We start from the raw sequence: 27,387 nt of genomic DNA on the forward strand, positions 1-27,387 counted from the left end.
CACTGTATGGTTGAAAGTATTTACAGTTTTTTTGTTGAACTTTTGGGTGTAAGTTGCACACACCAGGGTAACCTCATCCCTTAATGTTCATCACCTGGCTTTCCTAGAATAGGAACCTTCTCTTGTGTAACCACGATATCATTATCACACCTAACCTAACCATATTTAAATTTCCCTCATTACCCACAAAATGTCTTTGATTTTTTTTAAAAAAATTCAGAATCCAGTCAAGTTTCTCCTGTTGCATTTGGTGGTTGTGTCTCTGTAGTGTCTTTAAAATCTAGAATAGCCCCGCCCTCTTTTTGCCTCATGATGAGCTTCTTAACTTGGCCTTCTGGAGGGCATGTGGTTAACCTAAAATTGGTCTGGGCGCAGTGGCTCACACCTGTAATCCCAGCACTTTGGGAGGCCGAGGTGGGCAAATCACTTGAGACCAGGAGTTTGAGATCAGCCTGGGCAACATACTGAGACCCCATCTCTAAAAAAAAATTTTTTTTTTTATTTTAATTTTTTTTTTTGAGACGGAGTCTCGGTCTGTCACCTAGGCTGGAGTGCAGTGGCACAATCTCGGCTCACTGCAACCTCTGCCTCCCGGGTTCAAGCGATTCTCCTGCCTCAGCCTTCCAAGTAGCTGGGATTACAGGCATTCACCACCACACTCAGATAATTTTTGTATTTTTAGTAGAGACGGGGTTTCACCATGTTGGCCAGGCTGGTCTTGAACTCCTGACCTCAGGTGATCCACCCACCTCAGCCTCCAAAGTGCTGGGATTACAGGCGTGAGCCTCTGTGCCAACCCTAAAAATATATACATTTTCAATAAAATGAAAAAGACAGCCTAAAATTGCAGCAATATTGCAGGTCTGTTTGCATTTTTCTGGAGGAAGTACCCCTCACTTTCATTATAGAGGGCCATGAGTCCTCTCCACGGAAGAAACAACATCTAGCGTTTATTGAGTGCCTACTGTGTGCCCTCGCTTTCCAAGTAGTAACTCATTTGATACTCACAACCACCCCGTGAGGAGGGTACTATAACTATCCCCATGTTACAGGTAGGGAAGCTGAGGCTGCGAGAGTTGGTAACTTGCTCAAGTCACAAGACTCGTACATGGAAGGCTGGCTGTACATCTGCTTGCTCTTCCCCACTGCATGGGCCTATTTGGAGACAAGGGAGGTAGGGTGGGGAGGGTCTGTCTTGTGAGCGCATCCCGCAGCCTCGCCCCCTGTCTCCCTCAGTGGACGACGTCCAGGTCTCTTGCTACCGAACGCTGTGCAGTATCTACTCCCTGGGAACCACCAAGAACACTTATGTGGAAAAGTAAGGAGAGAGAGCCATCGTTTGGGGCTGAGTGGGGCTGGAAGGGAAGGGAAGGGAGGGAGCAGGGGAAGAAGATGGGGTGGGTGAAAAGCAGGGTAGATGTTAAGAATTTTCCCGCACACGGCGGCAGCCGCAGTTCCCCACGGCAGCCGCGTGACGGCGCTCAGGGACAGGTCAGCCACGGAGGTAGAGCCGCCAGGTCTGGGGCCGTGAAGCAGGCGGGCCTCGCTGGGGAAGAAGGGGAGGCGCAGACCACAGGGGCTGCACACAGGAGCCACGCAACACTGGGGTCCCTGGGGAGGGCCCCTGGCAGTGGCCACGTGACCGCTTCTGAGCTGAGATTACTGATACAGCAAGAGCGGGGCTGAGGCTGTTTCCACCAGCTCTGAAGTTATTCAGATTTCAAGTGACACCAGCGGTGCGCGGTGGCTCACACCTGTGAGCACTTTGGGAGGCTGAGGCGGGAAGATCACTTGAGCTCAGGAGTTTGAGACCAGCCTGGGCAACATAGTGAGACTCCATCTCTACAAAAAAAAATTTTTTTAATTAGCCTGGTGTGGTGTGGTGTGGTGTGGTGTGGTGTGGTGGCGCTGGTGCCTGTAAATCCAGCTACTTCTAAGGCTGAGATGGGGGGGATTGCTTGAGCTGAGGAATTTGAGACCAGCCTGAGCAGCACAGTGAGACTGCATCTCTACAAAAACGACTTTTTTTAAAACTAGCTAGGCATGGTATGGTGTGTGCCTGTAATCCCAGCGACTCAGGAGGCTGAGGTGAGAGGATCACTTGAGCCCAGGAATTTGAGGTTGCAGTGAGCCGAGATCAGGCCACTGCACTGCAGCCTGAGTGACAGAGCGAGACCTTGTCTTAAAAAACAAAACAAGTGGCACACATGGATGAATGGCAGCTCTGTCCCAAAGGGTTCTCGGAGGAGCCATTTCTATGTAGATGGGGCTGGGACCCAGGACCCCAAAGAGGGGGACACGTGGCAGCTAAACACAGCCCCCTCTTCCAGGCTTCGGCCAGCCCTCGGGGAGTGCCTGGCCCGTCTGGCAGCAGCCATGCCAGTGGCGTTCCTGGAGCCGCAGCTGAACGAGTACAACGCCTGCTCCGTGTACACCACCAAGTCTCCGCGGGAGCGGGCCAGTAAGCTGTGTGGGGCTGGAGCAGTGTCAGGAGTCCGGATCTCCCCAGCACAGGGCCTTGGGGAGAGCCTAATTTGGGGGTAGTGTGGCTGGGCTGGGCTGTGAGCGGCTGAGGATTCCCCAGGTTGGGAGTGCCACACATTCAGGAACCCCAGAGTTTATGGTTTGGGGGCATTTCAAGGCGGTTACATGGGGAGAATTAGGAGATTAATTTGATTTTTGAAAACAGAATCTATTGATAAAAGTTAAGAAAAGTAGCACTTGGTGGCCAGGCGCGTGGGTCACACCTGTAATCCCAGCACTTTGGGAGGCCAAGGTAGGAGGATTGCTTGCGTCCAGGAGTTCAAGACCAACCTGGGCAACATAGCAAAACCCCATCCATGGAATTCGGAGCTATGGAATTTATTTTAGTGATGGTGACATTTAAGGGCATCATCAAGCTTGGAGACATAGGGTGAGGGGTATTTGAGCATGAGAGGATTGAGGGAAGGCATGGGTTCATTCATTCATTCAGCAAATATGTATTGAGCAGTTACTATGTATGAGGCGCTGTCCTAGTCACCTGAGGTTCAGCAGTGAACAGATAAAACAGACAAAAATCCCCTGAGTTCTGGGTCCAGAGGCTAGAATGAGGCGTGGACCTGGGGGGAATATATGCTCCAAGGCAGGAAGCTTGTCTTCTTGGTCAGCTGTGCTCCCAGAATGGCACCTGGCCCAGAGTCAGCAAGTGAGCAAGTGATAGGTTGTCGGTTTCAAGGGACTGAACCGGGTGTGGGATTCAGAGAGATAAGGTGGGGGGACAGATCTCTTTTGGAGTATGCTGTACAGCAGGGGTGAGGGGAATGGGCTTGGGATGTGGGAGATTTTAGGAGGGAAGGTTTCTAGGAGTGAGATTTTAGGGAGCAGACAGGCTCGGGGGTGTGAAGTGTTTGCGGGGCCACTGAGTTTCAATGCGAGGGCTGGGAGAGGTAGTTGGGTTGGAGGGTGAGATGGGAGGAATAGGGTTTGGGAGACTGTTTAAGGGGGGTGGCAGTTCAATGGTGTCTGATGTATTGCGGGGGAGGCCAGGGCTTTGAGGTCTGGTGGTGATGACTTGACATTCCCTGCCCCCGTCCCTGTACCCCAGTCCTGGGGCTCCCCAACAGCGTGGAGGAGATGTGTCCCGACATCCCGGTGCTGGAGCGGCTCATGGCAGACATCGGGGGGCTGGCTGAGTCAGGAGCCCGCTACACAGAGATGCCGCATGTCATCGAGATCACGCTGCCCATGCTATGCAGCTACCTGCCCCGATGGTGGGAGCGCGGGCCCGAGGCACCCCCTCCCGCCCTGCCCGCCGGCACCCCCCCACCCTGCACAGCTGTCACCTCTGACCACCTCAACTCCCTGCTGGGGAATATCCTGAGAATCATCGTCAACAACCTGGGCATTGATGAGGCCTCCTGGATGAAGCGACTGGCTGGTGGGTCGGGGGGCACTGGGCCTCTGAGGGGTGGGTCAGCAGCCTGGGCTCCCTTGGCAGATGGTCTGAAAGGGAGACCCATGGTCCCTTCAGAGTTGGGAGGAGTCAGAGTGTAGGTTTTTTCAGCATCAAAAGACCAGGGGTCAGCTGGGCACAGTGGCTCACAACTGTAACACCAACACTTTGGGAGGCCAAGGTGGGAGGATCAGTTGAGGCCAACCATCTGAGACCAGCCTAGGTAACACAGCATGACCCCATCTCTTTAAAAAAAAAAACAAAAAAAAAACCACTTTTTTTAATTAGCCAGGTGTGGTGGCACACGCTTATAGTCCCAGCTACTTGGGAGGCTGAGGCAGGAGGATCTCTTGAGCCCAGGAGTTGGAGGCTGCAGTGAGCTGTGATTGCACCACTGCACTCCAGCCTGGGTGACAGAGTGAGATACTCTCTGAAAACAAACAAACAAAACAAAAGGAAAGAAAGAAAGAAGGAAGGATGGAGGGAGGGAGGGAGGGAAAAAAAGGAAGGAAAGAAGGAAGGAAGGAAGAAAGGAAGGAAGAAAAGAGAAGAAAAGAAAAGAAAAGAGGATCCTCAAAGGGTTAGGTTTCCTGATTCAGAAGTTTCATGTCAGGGCCAGGCACGATGGCTCATGCCTGTAATCCCAGCACTTTGAGAGGCCAAGGTGGGTGGATCACTTGAGACCAGGAGTTCAAGACTAGCCTGGGCAACGTGATGAAATCTCACCTCTATTATTTAAAAAAAAAAAAAAGTATTTGTGTAAGGAAACAGATTGTAGATCAGGGTCAACCTAGAAATCAGGAGCTGGGATCAGAGGCCAGGGTCAGGGGCCAGAGGCTGAGGCAAGAAGCCCATTCACGACCTTGGGGTCATAGCCAGAAATCACATAGTGAGGTAAGAGTCTGGGTATGGTCCAGATCAGAGGTTAAAGATTGGGGTCAGGGATCATGCTAGTTAAGGGTGAGGTAACAGGCCAGGTGCAGTGGCTCACGCCTGTAATCCCAGCACTTTGGGAGGCCGAGGCGGGTGGATCTCCTGCGGTCAGGAGTTCGAGACCAGCCTGACCAACATGGTGAAACCCTGTCTCTACCAAAAATACAAAAGTTAGCTGGGTGTGGTGGCAGACGCCTGTAATCCCAGCTACTCAGGGGGCTGAGGCAGGAAAATCGCTTGAACTCGGGAGGCGGAGGTTGCAATGAGCCGAGATTGCGCCATTGCACTCCAGCCTGGGCGACAAGAGTGAAACTCTGTCTCAAAAAAAAAAAAAAAAAAAAAAGTGAGGTAACAGGTGAGGCTTCAGTTGTTGGGGGTCAGAGGTCAGGGATTTGTGCCAGGCTGGGGTCACAGGATAGGGACTGGGTCTTAGGTTCAGGTTAGAGGCTATGGCTGGGATCAGTGTTCAGGGACTATATCCAAGGTTAGGGTCAGGCTGGGGTCAAATGGCAGCTGCTAGGTTGGAGATGCTGTTTGGGAGTTGGGCTAGGAACAGAGTTTGGGGCCTGTGTCGGAGGCCGAAGGTGGCATCGGAGCCCATTGCACCCCTGCAGTGTTCGCACAGCCCATCGTGAGCCGTGCACGGCCGGAGCTCCTGCAGTCCCACTTCATACCAACTATTGGGCGGCTGCGCAAGAGGGCAGGGAAGGTGGTGTCCGAGGAGGAGCAGCTGCGCCTGGAGGCCAAGGCCGAGGCCCAGGAGGGCGAGCTGCTGGTGCGGGACGAGTTCTCCGTGCTCTGCCGGGACCTGTACGCCCTGTATCCACTGCTCATCCGCTATGTGGACAACAACAGGTCAGCGGCGCCCCGCCGTCCCCATGCCCTCCACCCCGACCTCCTGCATCCTCCAGCCCCATCTGATCTCCGCCTCCTGACTGGCTAGATACTTCTTCCAATGCTCTGGCCCCTTCTGGCTTTGAGCGCATTGGCCCAGCGACACCCAGCCCACTTGTTTCTTTTTGTTTTTGGTTTTTGGGGTTTTTTTGGTTTTTTTTGAGACAGAGCCTCGCTTTGTTGCCCAGGCTGGAATGCAGTGGCGTGATCTCGGCTCACTTTAACCTCCACCTCCTGGGTTCAAGTGATTCTCCTGCCTCAGCCTCCCCAGTAGCTAGGATTACAGGTGCATGCCACCACGCCCAGCTAAGTTTTGTATTTTTAGTAGAGACAGATTTTCACCATGTTAACCAGGCTGGTCTTGAACTCTTGACCTCATGATCTGCCTGCCTCGGCCTCCCAAAGTGCTGGGATTACAGTTGTGAGCCAACGCACCTGGCCAGTGTGATTTTTTTAAAATCATTCTCCTAATGCTGGACATTTAGATTGTGTCGATTTCTTTGTCACTATGTACAACACTGTAAGGAACAGTTTGCTTTTTTTTTTTTTTAATTGAGACAGGGTCTCGCTCTGTTGCCCAGGCTGGAGTGCTGTGGCATGATCATGGCTTACTGCAGCCTCGGTTCCCGGGCTCAAGCGATCCTCTGCTTCTGCCCCTGAGTAGCTGGGATTATAGGCTCACACCAACATGCTCGGCTAATTCTTGTATTTTTATGGGGTCTCACTATGTTGCCCAGGTTGGTCTCGAATTCCTGGGGTCAAGTGATCCTCCCACCTCAGCCTCCCAAAGTGTTGGGATTACAGAAGTGAGCCACCACACTTAGCTGCTTTTTTAACATAACAATACACCATGAAAGACATATAGGCTGGGTATGGTGGCTCATGCCTATAATCCCAGCACTTTGGGAGGCCGAGGTGGGCGGATCACCTGAGGTCAGGCGTTTGAGACCAGCCTGGCCAACATGACGAAACCCTGTCTCTACAAAAAAAGAAAACAAATACAAAAATAAGGGATGGTGACACACACCTGTAGTCCTGGCCTCAGGCTAGGACTGGGAGGCTGAGGTGGGAGGATCGTTTGAGCCCAGGAGGTCAAAGCTGCAGTGAACTATGATCACACTGCTGCACTCCAACCTGGGCAACAGAGATAGACCCTGTCTCAATAAGGTTTTTTTGTTTTTTTTTAAAATACAAGTAAATGAGTAAAATAAAATATGTGAACCTACTTAGATTCTGACCCTGTCTCAAAAAAAAAAGAAATTTTATGCTGGGTGCAGTGGCTCATGCCTGTAATCCCAGCACTTTGGGTGGCCAAAGAGAGTGGATCACTTGAGCTCAGAAGTTTGAGACCAGCCTGGGCAACATGGAAAACCCTGTCTCTACTAAAAATACAAAAATTAGCCGGGCGTGGTGGCGCATAGCTGTAGTCCCAGCTAAGTACTCCTGAGTGGGAGGCTGAGGCAGGAGAATCACTTGAACCTGGGAGGTGGAGGTTGCAGTGAGCTGAGATCACACCACTGCACTCCAGCCTGGGCGACAGAGCGAGACCCTGTCTCAAAAAAGAAAAAAAGAAATTTTTTTTTCTTGAGATGGAGTCTTACTCTGTCGCCCAGGCTGGAGTGCAGTGGTGCAATCTCTGCTCACTGCAAGCTCCCCCTCCTGGGTTCACACCATTCTCCTGCCTCAGCCTCCCAAGTAGCTAGGACCATAGGCGCCTGCCACCACACCTGGCTAATTTTTTTGTATTTTTTAGTAGAGAGGAGGTTTCACCGTGTTAGCCAGGATGGTCTCGATCTCCTGACCTCGTGATCTGCCCGCCTCAGCCTCCCAAAGTGCTGGGATTACAGGCATGAGCCACTGCGCCCGGTTGAAAGAAATTTTTTTTAAAAGTTTTTAGCCTAGAAGTTAGAATAAGGATGATTTTTCAGGAGGAGGAAGGGGGAGTGGCTGGGAGGGGCCATGATAGTACTTTCAGGGACCAGAAATGTCCTATTTCTTGACTTTGGTGGTGGCTACACAAGTGTGTTCACTTTGTGATAATTCACCAGGTTGAAACTTCTTAATATGTAGGTTATATAATACATATGTATGTATCATGTGTGTGTATGTATTGCATGTATGTATTATATTTATGTATTTCGATGAAAAGTTTAGACAAAGAGAAAGTTTTTTAAAAAAGGAATAGTCAGGCCAGGGAAGGTGGCTCACACCTGTAATCCCAGCATTTTGAGAGGTCAGGGAAAGAGGATCTCTCGAGCCCAGGAGTTCAAGACCAGCCTGGACAACCTAGGGAGACCCTCTTGCTACAAAAAATAAAATAAAAAATTAGCCAGGCATGGGCATGGTGATGTGCACCTGTAGTCCCAGCTACTCAGGGAGGCTGAAGTGGGAGGATCACTTAAGCCTGGGAGGTTGAGGTTGCAGTGAGTGGAGATCGCATCACTATACTCCAGCCTGACAGATCGAGACCCTGTCTCAGAAAGAAAGAAAGAAAGAGAGAGAGAAAGAGAGAGAGAATGGATCGTTAAAAAATTTTAAATGTTCGGCTGGGCACAGTGGCTCACACCTGTAATCCCAGCACTTTGGGAGGCCGAGGTGGATGGATCACCTAAGGTCAGGAGTTCAAGACCAGCCTGGCCAACATGGTGAAACCCTGTCTCTACTAAAAATACAAAAATTAGCCAGGCGTGGTGTCAGCTGTAGTCCCAGCTACTCGGGAGGCTGAGACAGAGAAAAAAAAATTTTTTAATGTTCATCTGAATGGCCAGATGACCCTAGAAACCCAATCCCTCTGACTGGATGTCTCCTGGTCCCCATCTCCTCTTCCAAGATCTCTCTCTGGGCAGCCCCCTTCCCTGGGATCCCCACCCCCTCCCTCACCTCCCCTCCCCTCCCCTGACCCCAGGGCGCAGTGGCTGACGGAGCCGAATCCCAGCGCAGAGGAGCTGTTCAGGATGGTGGGCGAGATCTTCATCTACTGGTCCAAGTCCCACGTGAGTGCCCACCCCGACCACCCTCCCCACAACCAGAGGAGCCGCAGCCCACAGGCGCCTGCCTTCACCTGTCTGATCTCCAACACTGCTTCCCCCACCAGAACTTCAAGCGCGAGGAGCAGAACTTTGTGGTCCAGAACGAGATCAACAACATGTCCTTCCTGACTGCTGACAACAAGAGCAAAATGGCTAAGGTCGGGGCTTGGTTCCGGGAGGAGAACTTGGCAGAGAGGGCGGGAGCATCCTCTAGGGCTTCCTACCTGGCCTGTCCTCACCCAGCCAGCCCGTCCTGGGTGCATTCCCTACAGCCCTCAGAGCAGCCCCTCTTACCTCCTCTCCCTCTCCCTTCCTCCCCAGCTCCTTCCTCCTCCAATATCTTCTTCCTCCTCCCATCTCCCTCCTCCTCTCCATCTCCCTCTTCTCTCATCCCTGTCTCCTTCCTCCTCCTGTATCTTCTTCCTCCTCCCATCTCCCTCCCCTCCATTTTCTTCTCTAAGCCTCTCTCTCCTCCCATCTCCCTCCTCCTCCTCCTCCCCATTTTCCCCCTCTTCCATTTCTTTCTTCCTCTCCCCATTACCCCATCTCCTGCTTTCCTCCCTATCCTTCTCAGAACTGCCCTCCTCAGGTCCCAGAGAATGACCCCCCCACCCCGAGCCAAGGCCTGGAAATACCCAGCTAGAGAATACATGGCAGGTGGGGCAGAGGAGGTGGGGTGCTGGCAACTTGGAGTTGGGCCTGGGCTTCTCTGCGGGGCTGGGGTAACCCTTCTTGTCTCTGTCTGCGGTCCGGTGAAGCAGGCGGGAGATATACAGGTCAGCCCCACATCTGGGACCTTCCGCATGTCTCTTGGCTAATGCCCTCTTCCCCCAGCCTCTGTACCCCCCAACCCGGAGAAAACCCCTGCTTCTGTTCCCCACCCCTGTCCTCCCCGCCCAGCCCCGACCCATCCTCCTTCCCTTCCCTTCCCTCCCCACCACCCCCATCCATTCCCATCCCAACCCTCAGCTTTTGGCAATTTGACTTCTTTTCTTTTTTTTTTTTTTGGACTTTTGTTCCCAAAAAAAAAAAAGAAAAAAAGAGCAACTCTCAGCTTTTACCAAAGCATCGTGGGCTGAGGTCGAGGGTAATGGGGGTGGGAGAAGCACGTGGAGCATGGTTGGGGAGGGGGCAGCACCCTCGCCGTGCGGTGGTTTAAAGCTTGGGCTCTGGACTGTATGGACTGGGGTTAGAATCCTGTCTTGATAGTTAGCCATGTGACCTTGGGGTCATCCTTTTGAGCCTCTGAGGGCATCCAGCCAGCGGCCCCCACCCCAGCGCTCTGCGAGGACTCAGGGAGAAGCTGCATGTGTGGCCTGCAGCAGTGCCTGGCACAGGGGTCATGCTCAAAGTTGCCAGCCGGCGTGGATGTGGCTCTGCCCAAAAGCTTGTCATCGGAGCTTCTTGTTGGCATGACTGGGGTGGCCCTGGCCCCGGGTCTGCACCCAAGGCTCCAGAACATGGCCGTGGGACTCTGTGCCCCATGTCTCTGCTTCCAGATCTTTCTGGATGTCTCTTGCATCTTTGGTCTTCCTGTCTCCTTGTCTTTTTCAGTCTCTCAGTGTGTTTTTCTTGCAACTTCTCGTCTCTTGAACTCTTTGTGGACCTGCATCTTTGTTTCATTCTTGAGAACTCGGTCTTGGGATGTGAAGTGTGGGGTTGTGCATGCTGTGGAGGGGGTATTGTACTGGGGTTCCTAGGGGATTCTGGAAGAGGACTGCTAGAAGTTGAGACAGGCCCAGAACTGGGGAAAATCTGGATGGGCCTGGGTTAGAAATTGGAGCCAGGCAAGCATAGTGGTATGTGCCTGTAGTCCCAGCTACTTGGGAGGCTGAGGCAGGAGGATCACTTGAAGCCAGGAGTTCAAGTCCAAAGTGGGCAACATGGCAAGACACCATCTCTAAAAATAAATTTGTTTAAAAAACAAGAAACTGGGAATTTGGGTTGTGGGCTTGGGTCTGGAGGGTCTCCGGTCACGGCTGCAGGCCTGAAGTGTAGAGTCAGCAAGTCTGGGGTGGAAATTGAGGTGTCGTCGGTGGTTGGGGAGGGAGTGCCTGGTGTCTAGACTGGGGCCTGGGGTGTGGATGATGGCCGTGGGTTGGGGCTGAGGCATGGGATTAGGGCTTGGGCTGGTGCTGAGCCCTGTGTCCCCACAGTCCGGTGGCTCGGACCAGGAACGCACCAAGAAGAAGCGCCGGGGGGACCGGTACTCTGTGCGGACGTCACTGATCGTGGCCACACTAAAGAAGATGCTGCCCATCGGCCTGAATATGTGTGCGCCCACCGACCAAGACCTCATCACGCTGGCCAAGACCCGCTACGCCCTGGTGCCTGCCCAGCCCCGTCCTCGGAACCTTCCAGGATGCCGCCCGGCACCCACTGAACCCCTGGGACCCTAGGGAACAACCACTATCCCACTGAGCCCCCCAGGTCCCTGGGAGCCTTCCTTTCAGACCCCACTGAGTTCTTTTCCAGGACGCTGAGGACTCACTGAGCCCCTGGGATGCCTTGAGGACCCCGTTCAAGATATTGCCAGGGCACCACAGACCCAAGAGCCCTCACCGAAACCTAGAAAAGCTCTAGGACCCCTGGGACCCGCATGAGGACTGCAGGACCCCACTGTCCCCCCCCCACTGGACCATGCCAAACCTGCTGAGACGCTGAGAGTCCCCCCAACAAGATGAGTCCCTGAGATCCTCTGAACCCTCCACCAAGGCCCCTTTAAGCCCCTTGGGACCTACTGAGACCCTCATAACCCCTCCTTCCCTCCCTGCCAAGACTGAATCTCTGGGTTCCCACTGAGCCCTCGGCTCACCATCCCTTTCCTTCAGGACTCTGCTGACACCTGGGCCCTGTTGATGCCCAGCTAAGCCCCCAAGACTCTCAGGGGCTCAGGGAGCCCTGTGACCCTGAGTAACTCCCCAGGATCCATGAACCCCATCCCCAGGACTGTACCCAAACCTCTGAGGTCTCAACTGTCCTGGAGACTAAAATATCCCGGCCCTAGAACCTCTTAAGCTCGCTGGTATATCAAGGAGGCCTCCTGGGACCCCACTTACCCCTTGTGTAGGACAACAAGGACAATCTCCCTCCTCTCTGATCCTTTCCAGCTTCAGGGGCTCTAAGGAACCCTCCCAGGATTCTGCCCCAAGACCCCTATAGCCCTTTCCCCAGTACCACACCAACACCCTGACAACCTACTAACCCCCTGGACCCCTAAAGACCACCGACTTCTCCCCTGCTACCACCAGGACACCCCTTCCCTCAGAACCTCAGGCACCTCCCAGGACTGCTGAGTCCTGCCAGGACCCCAGAGAGCCCTCCAGGGCTCCATGGACCCCTCACCTTGGTCCTTGAGGGCTCCCCGTCCTGGAACCCCAGTGAACCCCCACCCTGCTGATGCCCCCTTTGGCCCCTGTGTAACCAGTGACTCAGCTGACCTACCTGATCCCCCATGACCTCTGCTGACCCCTTCTAATCTTCAAAGACTCCCTGCCCCACTCTGACCCCCCAGTCATCCCTCTTTGGCCATATTTGACCTTTGATGAAATCCTCTTGTCACCCTCTGCCTCCTCTTCCCAGACCCCCATGAGGCCCCTCGATCCTTACTGTATCTTCAAGGTGACTCGGTGACCCTCTGGCCCCTCTAGGACCCCTTCTGACCCCTGTCAACCTCTGCATCCTTTTGTTTCTCTCAGACCCCCGCCCCCCCACCCCAGAAAAACCTCTTCAGTTCCTGGGTTGCTGGGCCTGGAAGGAAAGGGTTGTGGGTCAGGGAGGAGGATGGGACCTCCAGAGTGACCCAGCCTGGCCCTGTCTCCCCAGAAAGACACAGATGAGGAGGTCCGGGAATTTCTGCACAACAACCTTCACCTTCAGGGAAAGGTATGCCTCCTTCGTCTGCAAGCAAAAGAAGCAAGTTAGAAAGTAACCACAATATTAGCGAAGGTTTGAGCATCTACCAAAGACCAGCCATCGAAGAAAGACCTCAAAGGTCAGGAGTTTGAGACCAGCCTGGCCAACGTAGCGAAACCATGTTTCTACTAAAAATACAACAATTAGGCCGGGCACAATGGCTCATGCCTGTAATCCCAACACTTTGGAAGGCCAAGGCGGGCAGATCACCTGAGGTTAGGAGTTCGAGACCAGCCTGGCCAACATGGTGAAACTCTGTCTCTACTAAAAGTACAAAATTAGCCAGGTGTGATGGCGGGTGCCTGTAGTCCCGGCTACTCGGGAGGCTGAAGCAGGAGAATCGCTTGAGCCCAGGAGGCAGAGGTTGCAGTGAGCTGAGATCGCACCACTGTATTCCAGCCTGGGTGATGGGGCGAGGCTCCGTCTCAAAACAAAAAGATGAAGAAGAAGAAAGGCCTCAACGTGCACTCACCCATTGAGTCCTCCCAAAAACGGAAAGGGGATATCCGGCGGACACTGTGGGAAGGGTCCCTCACGCCGGCCACTCCTCCTTCCTCCCCTCAGGTCGAAGGCTCCCCGTCTCTGCGCTGGCAGATGGCCCTGTACCGGGGCGTCCCGGGTCGCGAGGAGGACGCCGATGACCCCGAGAAAATTGTGCGCAGAGTCCAGGAAGTGTCAGCCGTGCTCTACTACCTGGACCAGGTGGGTGGGGCCGGAGGGGTCTTTCTACTAGGTCTCTGGGCGGAGCCTGGCGGGGGGGAGGGGCTTCAAGAATGTGGGTGAGGTCTGGAGATGATTATTAAGTTTTGGGGCAGGGCAGGAGGTGGAGCCTTGAGTTTAAGGTGAGGCTTAGAATGGATCGGGGGAGGGGTCTGCTGCTTAATCTTGCATCTGGGGGCGGGACGGGGAAGGGGCAGATCTTTAGGTCTAGGGGTGGGGCCTAGAGGAGATGCGTTGAGTTCGTGGGCAGGGCCTTGGGTGGGTCGTAGAATTGGTCGTGGCCTGGGTCGTGGTCCTGGCTCTGTGGGACCACGCCTAGGATGGAAACTTAGGTCTGGAGGCGGAGTCAGGACCCTGACTCTGTTGGTGGAGACAAGGTTTTCTTCTGCCGTGTGAGTCTTACCTGAATATGGACTTCGGCACAGCTGGGCAGTTTCATCCAGGGCTGGGCGTGAGAGGAGCAGGGTCTGGGGATGTGACTGTCCCGCTATCCCCTCCCCAGACCGAGCACCCTTACAAGTCTAAGAAGGCCGTGTGGCACAAGCTTTTGTCCAAGCAGCGCCGGCGGGCAGTAGTGGCCTGTTTCCGTATGACGCCCCTGTACAACCTGCCCACGTAAGGCCCCCAGGGACAAGGGAAGCGTGAAGGCCTGCGGAGAAAGGGTGGCTGGAGAGTCTGGGGAATGGAGGGCCAACGTGATGGGGCCTTGGGGGTGGTTGGGGGCCGCAGGCGCATGGGAGGTCGGGAGGCACGGAGGAGGGCGCGTCCCAGTGACGTCACACCTCTCCCCTGCAGGCACCGGGCATGTAACATGTTCCTGGAGAGCTACAAGGCTGCATGGATCCTGACTGAAGACCACAGTTTTGAGGACCGCATGATAGATGACCTTTCAGTGAGCTGGGGCCCGCCTGGGGGAGTGGGGGGCGAGCTGGATAGGGCTGGGGCGGAGGCCACCCTTGGCACACCTCCGGGGGTCGTCCTCCACATCAAGGGGTATAGAAATGCCAGCCCCTGGCTTGAGTAGAACCAAAGTAGGGCGCAGGATGTGGGAAAAGAGAAAAAAAATCCAGACCAACAGGGACATGGGGGCGGTGATAGGAGGGGACTCTAGAAACCCTCTCCCCAAGCCTCCCCTCTCCCGCCAGAAAGCTGGGGAGCCGGAGGAGGAGGAGGAAGAGGTGGAAGAGAAGAAGCCAGACCCCCTGCACCAATTGGTCCTGCACTTCAGCCGCACTGCCCTGACGGAAAAGAGGTGAAGACTCTTCCCAGGGCCCCAGAAATGCCCCCAAGGTCCTGGGGCCACCCCCAGCCCAGCAGCTTCCCTGTGCCTCAGGAGAGGCCCTCCAGGTCCTGGGGGAGCCCAAGACAGAGGGATCTTTAAATGTCACTTTGCTGGTCAGGCACAGTGGCTCACGCCTGTAGTCCCAGCAATCTGGGAGGCCAAGGCAGGCAATCACTTGAGCCCAGGAGTTCAAGACCAGCCTGGCCAATATGGCAAAACCCCGTTTCTACAAAAATACAATAAATAGCCAGGCTTGGTGGTGGGCATTTGTAATCCCATCTACGCAGGAGGCTGAGGCAGAAGAATCGCTTGAACCCGGGAGGCGGAGGTTGCAGTGAGCCGAGATCATACCACTGCACTCCAGCCTGGGAGACAGAGCGAGACTCTGTCTCAAAAAGAAAAGAAAGGAAACGTAAATGTCACTTTGCTAGGACAGGCACAGCTACCATACATCGTTGCATGGCTGAACACTTCACAAGGGCATCTCTGACGGATTCATATCACAGACAATGTAGATTAACTAGACTTTTCTAGAAGAAAGTGTCTTGCTCAAATAAAATCAGTATATTATGAAAAAAATCCATGTGTATGACAAATTTCCAACAGACAGAAGTAGTGGGGAGGTTTTCTCTAATTCCCTCAAAAGCTTCATGTGGGCTAATGACAGGCTTAGTAATAAATAATTGTGATGCAGATGGTGCAGCTGCTGCTGCTGCTGCTGACAATAGCAGGCAGCCATTCATCAAATGCTTATTATGTGTCAGGCACCAAGCTAAGCGGGGATATCTATATCCTCTCACTTAACCGCCACGCTGTGAGATGGATTATTGCAGCTCCTTTGTGTGGATAAGGGAATGAAGGCACAGGGATTTATTTTTCATTTGTTTCTTTTATTTATTTATTTATTTATTTATTTTCGAGATGGAGTCTTGCTCTGTCACCCAGGCTGGAGTGCAGTGGCACAATCTCAGCTCACTGCAACCTCCGCCTCCCAGGTTCAAGCAAGTGGGATTACAGGCGCCCACCACCACGCCCAGCTAATTTTTGTATTTTTAGTAGAGACAGGCTTTCACCATGTTGGCTATGCTTGTCTCAAACTCCTGACCTCAAGTGATCCTCCCGCCTCGGCCTCTCAAAGTGCTGGGACTACAGGCGTGAGCCACTGCACCTGGCCTATTTTTTTATTTTTTGAGAAAGTCTTGCTCTCTTGCCCAGGCTGGAATGCAGTGTCATATCATAGCTCAGTTCAGCTCAGACCCCCTACTTCACATCACCCCAGGCTCAAGAGATCCTCCTGCCTCAACCTCCTGAGTAGCTGGGACTACAGGCACGTGCCTCCATGCCTGGCTATTTATTTATTTATTTTTTTTTTGGTAGAGATGGGGGTCTCACTATGTTGCCCAGGCTGGTCTCAAACTCCTGAACTCAAGCAATCCTCCCCACTCAGCCTCCCAAAGTGTTGGGGTTACTGGCCTGAGCCACCGCGCCTGGCAGGGATTTATTTTTCTTACATAACGTGAAGTCAAGAGCTAAAGACTTCAGGACTGGGCAGTGGCACAGGGACAGTGACAGGGGCCCAGGGTCTTTCTAGCTTTCTGCTCTGCCCTTCTTAGCTTTTGTCTGTAGTCCTGGGTGGATGCTGCACTTCTAGGCATCACGGCCACATGCCAGGCAGAAAGAAGGAGAAAGGGTCCCCACTCTTCACCCTTAGCAAGGTCTTTGGTCTCTCTCTCTCTCTCTTTTTTTTTGAGACGGAGTTTTGCTCTTGTTGCCCAGGCTGGAGTGCAATGGCGCGATCTTGGCTCACTGCAATCTCCACCTCTTGGGTTCAAGCGATTCTTCTGCCTCAGCCTTCCAAGTAGCTGGGATTACAGGTGCATGCCACCATGCCCAGCTGTTTTTCTTTTTTCTTTCTCTTTTTTTTTTTTTTTTTTTGTATTTTTAGTAGAGACACGGTTTGCCATGTTGTCCAGGCTGGTCTCAAACTCCTGACTTCAGGTGATCTGCCTGCCTCAGCCTCCCGAAGTGCTGGGATTACAGGCGTGAGCCACCATGCCCAGCCTTCTTTGGTCTCTTTATCTCTCTGGTGAGCTTCCACACAGATCTCATTGGCCAGAAATTCTGACATGAGGCCATCTCGGGCTGCAAGGTGATGAAGAATTTGAGCATCCCATTTTGCATCCTGTGGGAGAGCAATGGCTCTGGAGTTTGGCCATCCAAGTTGAGTCCCAGCGCAAGCTGTGTGATCCCAGCCAAGAAGGGTCTTTGTATCTTAGTTCCCCCACCTATAAAATAGGGCTAGTAACATACCCACCCAACTGGATAACTGTGAGGGTCAGTTTGTTAATATATACAAGGCACCTAGAACAGGCACTGACATGGTGTTAGTGTAAACACTCAGCAGGTGTTGGCCATTGTAGAGGAGACCCAAGCAGAAAGAGATTGGCCATACTTGTTATTGGGCTGACAGGTGGCAAGATGGCCCTGGGAGCTCCAGCCTTCCATCACTCCATTTTAGCATCCCCAGTGGAAAGGGAGTGCCTCCACCATTAGCTCCAGCAAACCTCACTGAATGGACTAGACGTGGTGGCTCACACCTGTAATCCCAGTACTTTGGGAGTCCAGGAGTTCGAGACCAGCCTGGGCAACATAGCAAGACCCCGTCTCTACAAAAAAAATGGAAAAATTAGCCAGGTGTGGTGGTATGTGCCTGTAGTCCCAACTACTCAGGAGGCTGATGTGGGAGGATCACTTGAGCCTGGGCGGTTGAGGCTGCAGTAAGCCTTGATTGCACCACTGCACTCCAGCCTGGCCAACAGAGCAAGACCCTGTCTCAAAAACAAAATAAACAAAACAACAACTCCCAGAATGGATGTTGCTGGACAGCATGGACAACATGACCATTTCTTACCTGTCATCATGGCCACACAGATAAAAGTCCTCATTGGCCATGCATTTGTCACAAGCCACCCTGGCAATGGCCACTCCAGCCACCTGAGTCATACAGCCTGAGCATGGGGAGGGTTGGCCCTCCAAAGGAAACCAGAAGCTCTTTTTTTTTTTTTTTTTTTGAGATGGAGTCTTGCTCTGTCACCCAGGCTGGAGTACAGTGGTGCAATGTCAGCTCACTGCAACCTCTGCCTCCTGGGTTCAAGCAATTCTCCTGCCTTAGCCTCCTGAGTAGCTGGGATTACAGGCAAGCACGATCACGCCCAGCTAATTTTTTGTACTTTTAGTAGAGACGGGGTTTCACCATGTTGGCTAGGTTGGTTTCGAACTCCTGACCTCAAGTGATCTGCCTGCCTCAGCCTCCCAGAGTGTTGGGATTACAGGCATGAGCCACCGCACCCTGCCCAGAAGCTCTTATAAGATGGGGGTCCTCTCCACCGGGTCCTGACCACTCCCCTGCTTACTTCCCCAGCAAACTGGACGAGGATTACCTGTACATGGCCTATGCCGATATCATGGCAAAGGTGAGGCCCCACCCCCCTCATCTGGGGCAGATTTCCCTCTCCCCACCTGCAGTGCTTGTCCACAAAAAGGGCTGGGGCGGGATGGAGGGGTCTGCTTTGTTCATCCCTTAACTGATACCCCCTCCCCAGAGCTGCCACCTGGAGGAGGGAGGGGAGAACGGCGAAGGTGAAGAGGAGGTTGAGGTCTCTTTTGAGGTAGGTGGGCTCAGGAGGTCCTGGAGGGGAGGGATGGGGGACCCTGACTGCAGTCATCTCCCATTCATTCAGCATGTGTTCACAGAGCAAAGCTCTGGGAACACAGCAGTGACCAAGTCAGTCCACTGGGGAGACAGATACACCTACCAAACTAACACCACGGAGTGTGCACCGTGGTCATGGGGGAAGCTCAGGCAGAGGGGTCAGGGCCAAGATGGGGGAACCTCGGGGGGATAAAGCAGCCCAAACAAGATGCGTGACCCAGCCTGCAGGAAAAGGAATCAGGGAGGGCTTCTCGGAGGAGGGGACTTCTGAGCAGAAGGATAAAAGGAGCCTGCCAGTTGAAGAAAAAGAGAAAAATGTTCTACGTAAGGAGAATATTATATGCCAAGGCCAGGCAGCAAGAAAGAGCTAGTAAATGTGCAATTCACCGATCCATTCATTCATTGAGACAGCAAGCATTTACTTCATAGTTTTCTTCACTGTTTCTGTGCCAGAGTCCCTTCTGGCATCTGCTGAAGACTTTCTCAGGAGCATGTTTTTAAATGTATAAAATGAATTCATAGCAGAGGAAACAAGTATTGAATAGCTATCAAAATATTTTAAAAATGAATTTGTGATCCAGTAATACTTGTACATTGTTAATCTATCAAATAAGATCTAAGGCTGGGCGCAGTGGCTCACACTTGTAATCCCAGCACTTTGGGAGGCCAAGGCGGGTGGATTACCTGAGGCCAGGAGTTCACGACCAGCCTGGCCAACATGGTGAAACCCCATCTCTACTAAAAATACAAAAATTAGCTGGGCATGGTGGTGCATACCTGTAATCCCAGCTACTCAGGAGGTTGAGGCAGGAGAATCGCTTGAACCCACGAGGTGGAAGTCGCAGTGAGCCGAGATCACACCATTGCACTCCAGCCTGGGTGAGACTCCATCTCAAAAAAAAGAAAGAGATCTAGCAGTAGATCCAACAGCTACTATAATTGAGAAGTAGTGATGAACACAACTGATATTTAAAGACATCTTTAAGCCATTGTGAGTCAGTCTCTCTTCCTGGACCAAAAGAGCAGAATTTGAATAGGAAATGGTTCTAATTCTGCAACAATAATGTGATATGGAATATACAGCAATAATAATGTGATATGGAAACATCCGTAATTTTTTTTTTTTGAGACAGAGTCTTGCTGTGTCGCCCAGGCTGGAGTGCAGTGGCGTGATCTCAGCTCACTGCAACCTCCACCTCCCGGGTTCAAGCAATTCTCCTGCCTCAGCCTCCCAAGTAGCTAGGACTACAGGCTCATGCCACCACGCCCGGCTAATTTTTTGTATTTTTAGTAGAGGCAGGGTTTCACTGTGTTAGCTGGGATAGTCTTGACCTCTTGACCTCGTGATCTCCCCACCTCGGCCTCCCAAAGTGCTGGGATTACAGACATGAGCCACCTTGCCCAGCCACATCTGTGATTTTTATTGGTGACAAAGCCACAGGTTCTGCTAATATTGCTGTGATTATGGCTTCATCCATAAAGGAAGGAAATGCTACATTTCTGTTAGAGGGCGGAAAACATAAAAATATAACTTTTCATCATCCAAGTTCATAGATGGCCTGGAGGCCCATGGGCCCAAGTTAAGACTGCTGCATGCCCAGCTCTGATTTATGTAGATCTTGCCTAATGCCTAGCCCTGTGCTAGGTACAGGAGATACATTGAGGGTGTGAGCCCCAGGGGATGGAGGGAGCTCATGGTTGAAGGAGTGAGTTGTGGATGTGGCTGGAACAGGGAGGGCAGAAGTGAGAATGTGAGGGGGAAAGGCTGGGCTGGAAAGCCTGGACTTGCCCCCATGGGTCTGCCTCCCTTCCCAGGAGAAAGAGATGGAGAAGCAGAGGCTCTTGTACCAGCAAGCACGGCTGCACACCCGGGGAGCGGCCGAGATGGTGCTGCAGATGATCAGTGCCTGCAAAGGTGCCCCTCACATGTGCACTGGACTCTTCGAGTGCGCTCATCCTGACCTCACTCTTCCCGGCTCACCCATTCCCTGTGGACCCATTTGCCGCCCCTCAATGCCTGTGGTTTGCACGCACACCCCAGCCCTTGCAGCTTCCCCTTGCATACCTGCCTTGCAATTTCTCACTCATCCTTCAATCACGATCACTGCTGCATGCACACCTTGGCACACTCTTAAATCCCCTTCTCTCACATCCCTTGGGATGGCTGTTTTCTGGTGGGTGGAACACACTGCCTTCCAACTGGGTGGACCATCTTTTTTCTCCCACTCCCTCCAGGTGAGACAGGTGCCATGGTGTCCTCCACCCTGAAGCTGGGCATCTCCATCCTCAATGGAGGCAATGCTGAGGTCCAGCAGGTAACAGAGGCAAAGGGACTTCAGAAGAAGGCAAGGAGGGGTGAGAGGTTCCTGTGTGACTCCCAGTTCCTCCTCCCCTGCCTCCCTCTCTGCAGAAAATGCTGGATTATCTTAAGGACAAGAAGGAAGTTGGCTTCTTCCAGAGTATCCAGGCACTGATGCAAACATGCAGGTGGGTTCAAGTGGACCTCTTCTTGTTAAGCTCTGTTTGGTGCCACTGCCACCCCACTCCTGGTACCATTTCCGGTTCTGATTCCGCTCTTTCAGTCCAGGGAAAGAGACTCACTCAGAATCGCTCAAGTAACAGGGAATTTATTATAAGAATTAATGTAGAACAATAAGGGAGGCAAAAATGTCATAGACTTGAAGAATGAGTTGCATTACGGATTCCAGACTGTGGAACCAAAAACTTGAGAATTCAAGGGGAACTTGGCAGTGGGAGATTTAGGAGCTCTCTGATGATCCTAATTAATATGCCTCTACTGTTGTCTGCCTTTATTCGCCTCTTGCTGCCAGCTGACTTTTCCTACCCTCTGCAGCTTTTGCTAAATGGGTGGTTTCTGGTTCCTCATTATTTCAGCATGCGCATGGTTCATCCTGGCCCTACCTTATGTCCTAGCTTCTGCCAACTCTTCATTTCTGCTTCCTCTTGATTTCAGGGCATACATGGTTTCCTGTGGCTCTCCAGGCTACCATGGTGGGGAGCTGCCAGGCTCTGGAAGAGAGGAGGGCAGAGGCTTCATCACATCCCCCCTATCTTTCCTTTCTTTTCCTCAGCGTCCTGGATCTCAATGCCTTTGAGAGACAGAACAAGGCCGAGGGGCTGGGCATGGTGAACGAGGATGGCACTGGTGAGGCCCTCCCTTGGGCTTCCCTCTCCCTGGGACATCTTCCTTCGGGATTCCTGCCACCCCACCCCCACCCGCCATTGCCCAGAGCTCCCTTCCTCCAAGACACTGGTTCCCAAGGGCTCCCTCGGGTCCCTCCCTCTGCTGTGGTCCCCCAATCCCACCCCCTCCATCCCCCCAGGGTCTCCCTCCCCATGTCCACCACCCACCTCCGCTCCCCCCAGCCAGAAGTCATTCTGTCTTGTGTTCTCACCCATCACTACATGGACCCCACCCTCCACGTGCCCCAAATGTCACGCCCTGGTTGCTGTTCTCTTATTAATGTCCCTAATCCGGGTTAATCGCGTCTCCTCTTTGCTGTGTTGTGATGTGTCTAACCTTTCTACCCGGATCCTCGCTCCTGCCTTTCTACCTCTATGTCTTCATCTCTCTCTCTTCCTCTCCATCCTCTTCTTTCATTCCCTCTGCTTTTACCCTCATTTCCTACCCTCTTCCTTGCTAATCCACTTCCTTCTGTCTCCTTATCACTCTGCCTTTCTCTCTGTGGGTTGTTCCTCTCTCTGTGTGTGTCTTTCTGTGTCTTTGTCCCTGACTGTCATTGTGTGTGTTTGCGGTCTGTCTCCCTCTCTCTTTTTCTCTCTTTTCTCCTGCTTCCTCCTCCCATCCTGTTGGCTGCCCCAGTCATCAATCGCCAGAACGGTAATTCCCCCAGCCTACCCCCGTGCTGTGCTGCTGTCACCCACCCCTCCTAACCCCGTCCACCCCTCCTAACCCCGTCCACCCCTCCACCTAGGGGCTGAGGATCTGGGATGTGGAGGGGAGGGAGGGACCCTTCGGCAGGTGCGCCCTGCCAGTGCAAAACCTGGAGATCAGGAGTCTAGGGAGCATGATTCAGGTCCCAGATCAGCCACTGAGAATACGTGGGCCTGTGAACAAGTCTCTTACCTTCCCTAAGCTTCACTTTCCCCATGTGTGAAGCAGAAGCTAGAGAATACGGCAAAGATCTCTTTCCAGCTAGATATTGTCGGACTTCCAGACCCAGATTCGCAGTCCCGGTGTGGAGTGATCCCCACTCCCACCTACTCTGCTCTCTGCACCCCGAACTCAGATTGGTCGGTCGGCGTTTCCCATCCACCAACCCAACTGGTTGCCTCCGGCATCCACTCTGATTGGTGTGCGCCTGCCTCCTCTGCGCCTGCCTCCTCTGCGCCTGCTCTGGTTGGCCCATTTGCGGTCTAGCCTCTTCCCCTACCGCCCACCATGATTTGCTTCTTTCAGATGCCCATTCTGATTGGCCCTTGTTTACACGCCTCCCCTGTGCTACTCCTGGATTGGCTGCTTTCGAGACATCTGGGCCAATTGGCTGGCTTTCAATCCCTATCCCTTATCCCTCCCAGCCCAATCTTCCCCTGCCCAGAGCCTTTGTGTGAAGGTGACCCAAACCCCCCTAATCCATTAACCTCCACGGTCTGAAGGAGGGCTGAGGGCATTACCAGCTGCCTGAATGTCTGCTAGGTCAGCAGACACTCCCGAATGTAACACAAGTAGTGACATCAGAGGGCACTGATGTAGAAAGACACTTGAGGCCCCAGCTTCATGACTCAGGGCCCCTCGGGTCTCTGTCTACTGATGTCATGGGCTCTGAGGTCAAGACCGCCTGGTGTCATGGATGCCCGTGGCCCTCACAGTGTCTTTGGAGTGGCAGCTGCTCCTCCCAGCACCCCCATGCTTTGTGCATGCGTGTGCAGTGTGCATGGGCCTTGTGCATGTGTGCGCTGTGTCTTGGCGCGTCTGACCCCTCCTGGGCCCTGTCCCCTCCCTTCCACCCAGGAGAGAAGGTCATGGCGGATGATGAATTCACACAAGACCTGTTCCGATTCCTACAATTGCTCTGTGAGGGGCACAATAATGGTGAGGAGGAGGGGTGTGGGGTAGAGGGGAAGCCGAGGTTTGGGGCTGGTACGGAAGGGTTGCCTGAGTTAGTTTCCAACCCCCCTCCTCCCCCTGTCAATGATGGCCACTCTCCAGCCAGTGTCAATCCACCTAGCTTTCAAAATCTCTCTGGAGGCCGGGCGCAGTGACTCAGGCCTATAATCCCAGCACTTTGGGAGACAAAGGCTGGTGGATCTCCTGAGGTCAGGAGTTCGAGACCAGCCTGGCCAACATGGTGAAACCCTGTCTCTACTAAAAAAATAACAAAAATAGCAGGGCGTGGTGGCACATGCTTGTAATCCCAGCTACTCAGGAGGCTGAGGCAGGAGAATCGCTTGAACCCATGAGATGGAGGTTGCAGTGAGCCAAGGTTGCACCATTGCACTCCAGCCTGGGCAACAGAGCAAAACTCCATCTCAAAAAAAAACTTCTCTGGAATTTCTGGAATCTAGCCACTTTGCTTCCCCTTCATCTCCTCTGGCCAGTCCGATTCCCCAAAAGCAACCTGCCAAAAACCAATTTGGCCAAAAATCAATTTGCCCAAATGGGCAATTTGTCACATGCTATTTTCCCACAGGCGTTGTGCAGTGGCTGCCAAAGTTCTATACACGTGGTGGATTTCTGTACTTTAGGTCCAGAAAAGACCTAAAGGAAAAAACTGCCTGGCATTTAAAAATAAATCAGTTAGAATCACTTGTTTATTTTGCTTATAAAATCTTTGCAGAGGAAAGATCTGTACAAAGGCCTACAGATTCTTTCCTATCTTAAGCAAGAGTTTTGTTTTGTTGTGGTTCAGCCAATTTAACAAGATTGAGGATGACAGCAAATTAATTACACAACATCAATGATGAGAAATACAGTCTCATGCAGCAAACCTAGTTTACGACTTTACAGAACAGTCAAAATTCTGCACAAAAAACATTCTACCCAATGCCATTTCCTATAACAAACATGTACAGTCTCAAGATTGTGGTTATAACCTTTAGCAGATGATTAGGAAACCACAGACTACCCGGAAATTAACTTTCATGACAAGAATTGGAGTAATTAGTAATCTAACTTCCATAGAACCTTCACCCACTTGGTTAGTGCTCTTTAAGGTAACTGATTTGTAAATATCTTTAATCTTCATTCTTTTTCTTTCAACAAAGGATAAAGCATGATCCCTTTGTCTTGAATTTTCAAAAGCTCTTGTGTCCACAACCAGTTTTTCAAGGTTTATTAAATACCTTTGTGCCATGGGACGAAGATTTTCTTTTTCTTTTCTTTTTTTTTTTTTAGACAGAGTCTCACTCTTGTCGCCCAGACTGGAGTGCAGTGGTGTGATCACAGCTCACTGCAACCTCTGCCTCCCGGGCTCAAGTGATCCACCCCTCAGCCTCCCAAGTATCCAGGACTACAGGCATGCATCACCATGTCTGGCTAAGTTTTTTATTTTTTATAGAGATGAGATCTCACTATGTTGCCCAGGGGATCTCGAACTCCTGGATTCAAGCAATCCTCCTGCCTTGGCCTCCTAAAATGCTGGGATTACAGGTGTGAGCCACTATACCCAGCTGGGACTAAGATTTTCATTCTTTAATTTTAACTAAGATGGAATCAGTCTTTGGGTTTAAAATAAATTTTATTCCTCAGGAATATGAAGTTTTGAAAATGAGAATGTTGTTATGAGAGGGATTGCTGTCTCCCAACATATTTGCAACCCAGTCCTCTGCCTAAATTCATGGCCTAATCAAATAGATATTTGAAATATCTTTCAACTCTCAGACCCCTTGCATGTCTTGAGGAGTCAGTGCTATTCAAAGCAGACAAAAGGTTTGTCTCTCACTTATTTGCACATGTCTATAACAGGTGTTGTCAGTTGCCAGAATTTTTTTTACAGGAGCTGTGTATCTTTTATTTTTGCGTATAGTCCAATTTAAATTAACACAATTTAATTTAACAATTTAAATTAACACAAATAAAGGAGTTAGAAAGCAGGGTTGATGGGAAAGCCTGTACCTTTGCTTATAAAATTTTGAATATTTGAGTATGCTTTGTCTATGTCATGAAACTAGGCAAAATAGGCCTTCTGTCGAGCCAACCTGATAGAGCAATTGTGAACTGACTGTAAAAAAGTTAGGGGGAAAGAAAAACTGGGGGCGAACATACTTTCAGGGGCTGTTAAAACCTTCCCGTGCAACATGATGTTGCTGTAAACATTTGAAAGGACTTGGCTGGGCACTGTGGCTCACGCCTGTAATCCCAGCACTTTAGGAGGCTGAGGCAGGAGGATCACTTGAGCCCAGGAGTTCAAGACAAGCCTGGGCAACATAGGGAGACCCTGTCTCTACCAAAAAAAAAAAAAAAAATCATATACTACAGTATAATAAACTTCCAATCATATACTACAGTATAATAAACCTCCAACTACCCGTCACTCAGCTTTAACAGTTTGCTTTCACAGAACAATGTTTTTTAAATAGTGGGAACCAACCCATCAGACGCGTTCATGAATCAGTTTCATGCAGAGGTTCTCATCGTAATTGTACACTGGCATGCCTGGGGAGCTTTAAAAGAGACTTAAGCCCAGGTTTTGCCTCTACAGGTTCTAATTTAATTTATCTGGGGTTGGGCCTGAGCACTGGGATTTTTAAAAGCCTCCTGGTTGTTCTGATGTGCAGCCAAGGTTGAGAGGAGGAGAAGCACACATTTCTTCTTTTGTAGTTACCTGGAGCAGTACAGGACAGAAAAGAACAGAATGCATGGCACAGAGTAAGGCAATGTGAAACTTCTCTTTCGGGAATAGGTGAATATAATTTCAGATTGGACACATGTATCAGGTATCAATGTAAAAAGGATTTCCTCGGCCGGGTGCGGTGGCTCATGCCTGTAATCCCAGCACTTTGGGAGGCCGAGGCAGGTGGATCACAAGGTCAGGAGTTGGAGACCAGCCTGTCCAATATGGTGAAACCCTGTCTCTACTAAAAATGCAAAAAAATTAGCCGGGCGTGGTGGCACATGCCTGTAATCCCAGCTACTCAGGAGGTTGAGGCAGGAGAATTGCTTGAACCTGGGGGGCAGAGGTTGCAGTGAACTGAGATCATGCCACTGCACTCCAGCCTGGGTGACAGAGCAAGACTCTGTCTCAAAAAAAAAAAGGATTTCCTACCATAGATTGCAGTCAGAAAAGATATAAAAATTACTGCACAAGAATATAAACTTCAGAAGGGCAAGAGCTGGACATACGGCTCATGTCTGTAATCCCAGCACTATGGGAGGTCGAGGTGGGAGGGTTGCTTGAGGCCAGGAGTTTGAGACCAGCCTGGGCTGGTCTCAACAAAAAAATTAAAAATTGGCTGGACGTGGTGGCTCACACCTATAGTTCCAGCTACCCAGGAGGCTGAGGCAGGAGGATCACTTGAACCCAGGAGGTCAAGGCTGCAGTGAGCTATGATCATGCCACAGTACTCCAACCTGGGCAACAGAGGGAGACCTTGTCAAAAAAAAAAAAAAAAATCCCCCCCAAGGCCAGGGACTGTTTTTTTTTTTACTACTGTATCCCCAGAGCCTGGAATACTGCATGACACATAGTAAGAACGCAACAAATTTGTTGTAGCAAAGAGGATGTGACAATCTTAATCTTGTGAGGATGTAGTATACACTCAATAAAATATGTTGAATAAATGAACAAGTGACCAATCCATATGTTCCCTGGCCTTTAGTAGGTGCTCAATAAATATTTGTTGGATAAATGCATGAATATCCCCAGCACATAGTAGGAATTTGATAAAACTGTTTGGAAACTAACGAGGGACTGAATCTCTATTTCTCCCTGCTACATAGTTGGTGCTCAGTATACATATTTGTTGGAAAAAACTGAATGAATAAATG

The 27,387-nt window shown here is 51.6% G+C and overlaps 1 protein-coding gene across 2 annotated transcripts in view; it reads left to right on the forward strand.

Annotated features, from left to right (window-relative positions):
- RYR1 (ryanodine receptor 1) overlaps window positions 1-27,387 on the forward strand; it is a 155,728-nt gene that overhangs the window by 80,329 nt on the left and 48,012 nt on the right. Inside the window, exons 64-84 of one of the 2 annotated variants that reach the window (XM_054462589.2) lie at window positions 1,237-1,318; window positions 2,331-2,461; window positions 3,587-3,919; window positions 5,482-5,722; window positions 8,667-8,754; window positions 8,856-8,948; window positions 9,552-9,566; window positions 10,947-11,117; window positions 12,616-12,675; window positions 13,270-13,407; window positions 13,928-14,040; window positions 14,221-14,317; window positions 14,571-14,677; window positions 18,129-18,180; window positions 18,310-18,375; window positions 20,235-20,334; window positions 20,655-20,734; window positions 20,830-20,906; window positions 21,512-21,585; window positions 22,264-22,281; window positions 23,413-23,493. In XM_054462589.2, the coding sequence (XP_054318564.2) occupies window positions 1,237-1,318; window positions 2,331-2,461; window positions 3,587-3,919; window positions 5,482-5,722; window positions 8,667-8,754; window positions 8,856-8,948; window positions 9,552-9,566; window positions 10,947-11,117; window positions 12,616-12,675; window positions 13,270-13,407; window positions 13,928-14,040; window positions 14,221-14,317; window positions 14,571-14,677; window positions 18,129-18,180; window positions 18,310-18,375; window positions 20,235-20,334; window positions 20,655-20,734; window positions 20,830-20,906; window positions 21,512-21,585; window positions 22,264-22,281; window positions 23,413-23,493 (2,217 nt within the window). The remainder of the gene's footprint in view (window positions 1-1,236; window positions 1,319-2,330; window positions 2,462-3,586; window positions 3,920-5,481; window positions 5,723-8,666; window positions 8,755-8,855; window positions 8,949-9,551; window positions 9,567-10,946; window positions 11,118-12,615; window positions 12,676-13,269; window positions 13,408-13,927; window positions 14,041-14,220; window positions 14,318-14,570; window positions 14,678-18,128; window positions 18,181-18,309; window positions 18,376-20,234; window positions 20,335-20,654; window positions 20,735-20,829; window positions 20,907-21,511; window positions 21,586-22,263; window positions 22,282-23,412; window positions 23,494-27,387) is intronic. The other variant, XM_054462590.2, reaches the window with a different exon arrangement.

This window comes from Pongo pygmaeus, chromosome 20 (genome assembly GCF_028885625.2).
Source record: "Pongo pygmaeus isolate AG05252 chromosome 20, NHGRI_mPonPyg2-v2.0_pri, whole genome shotgun sequence".
NCBI lineage: Eukaryota > Metazoa > Chordata > Mammalia > Primates > Hominidae > Pongo > Pongo pygmaeus.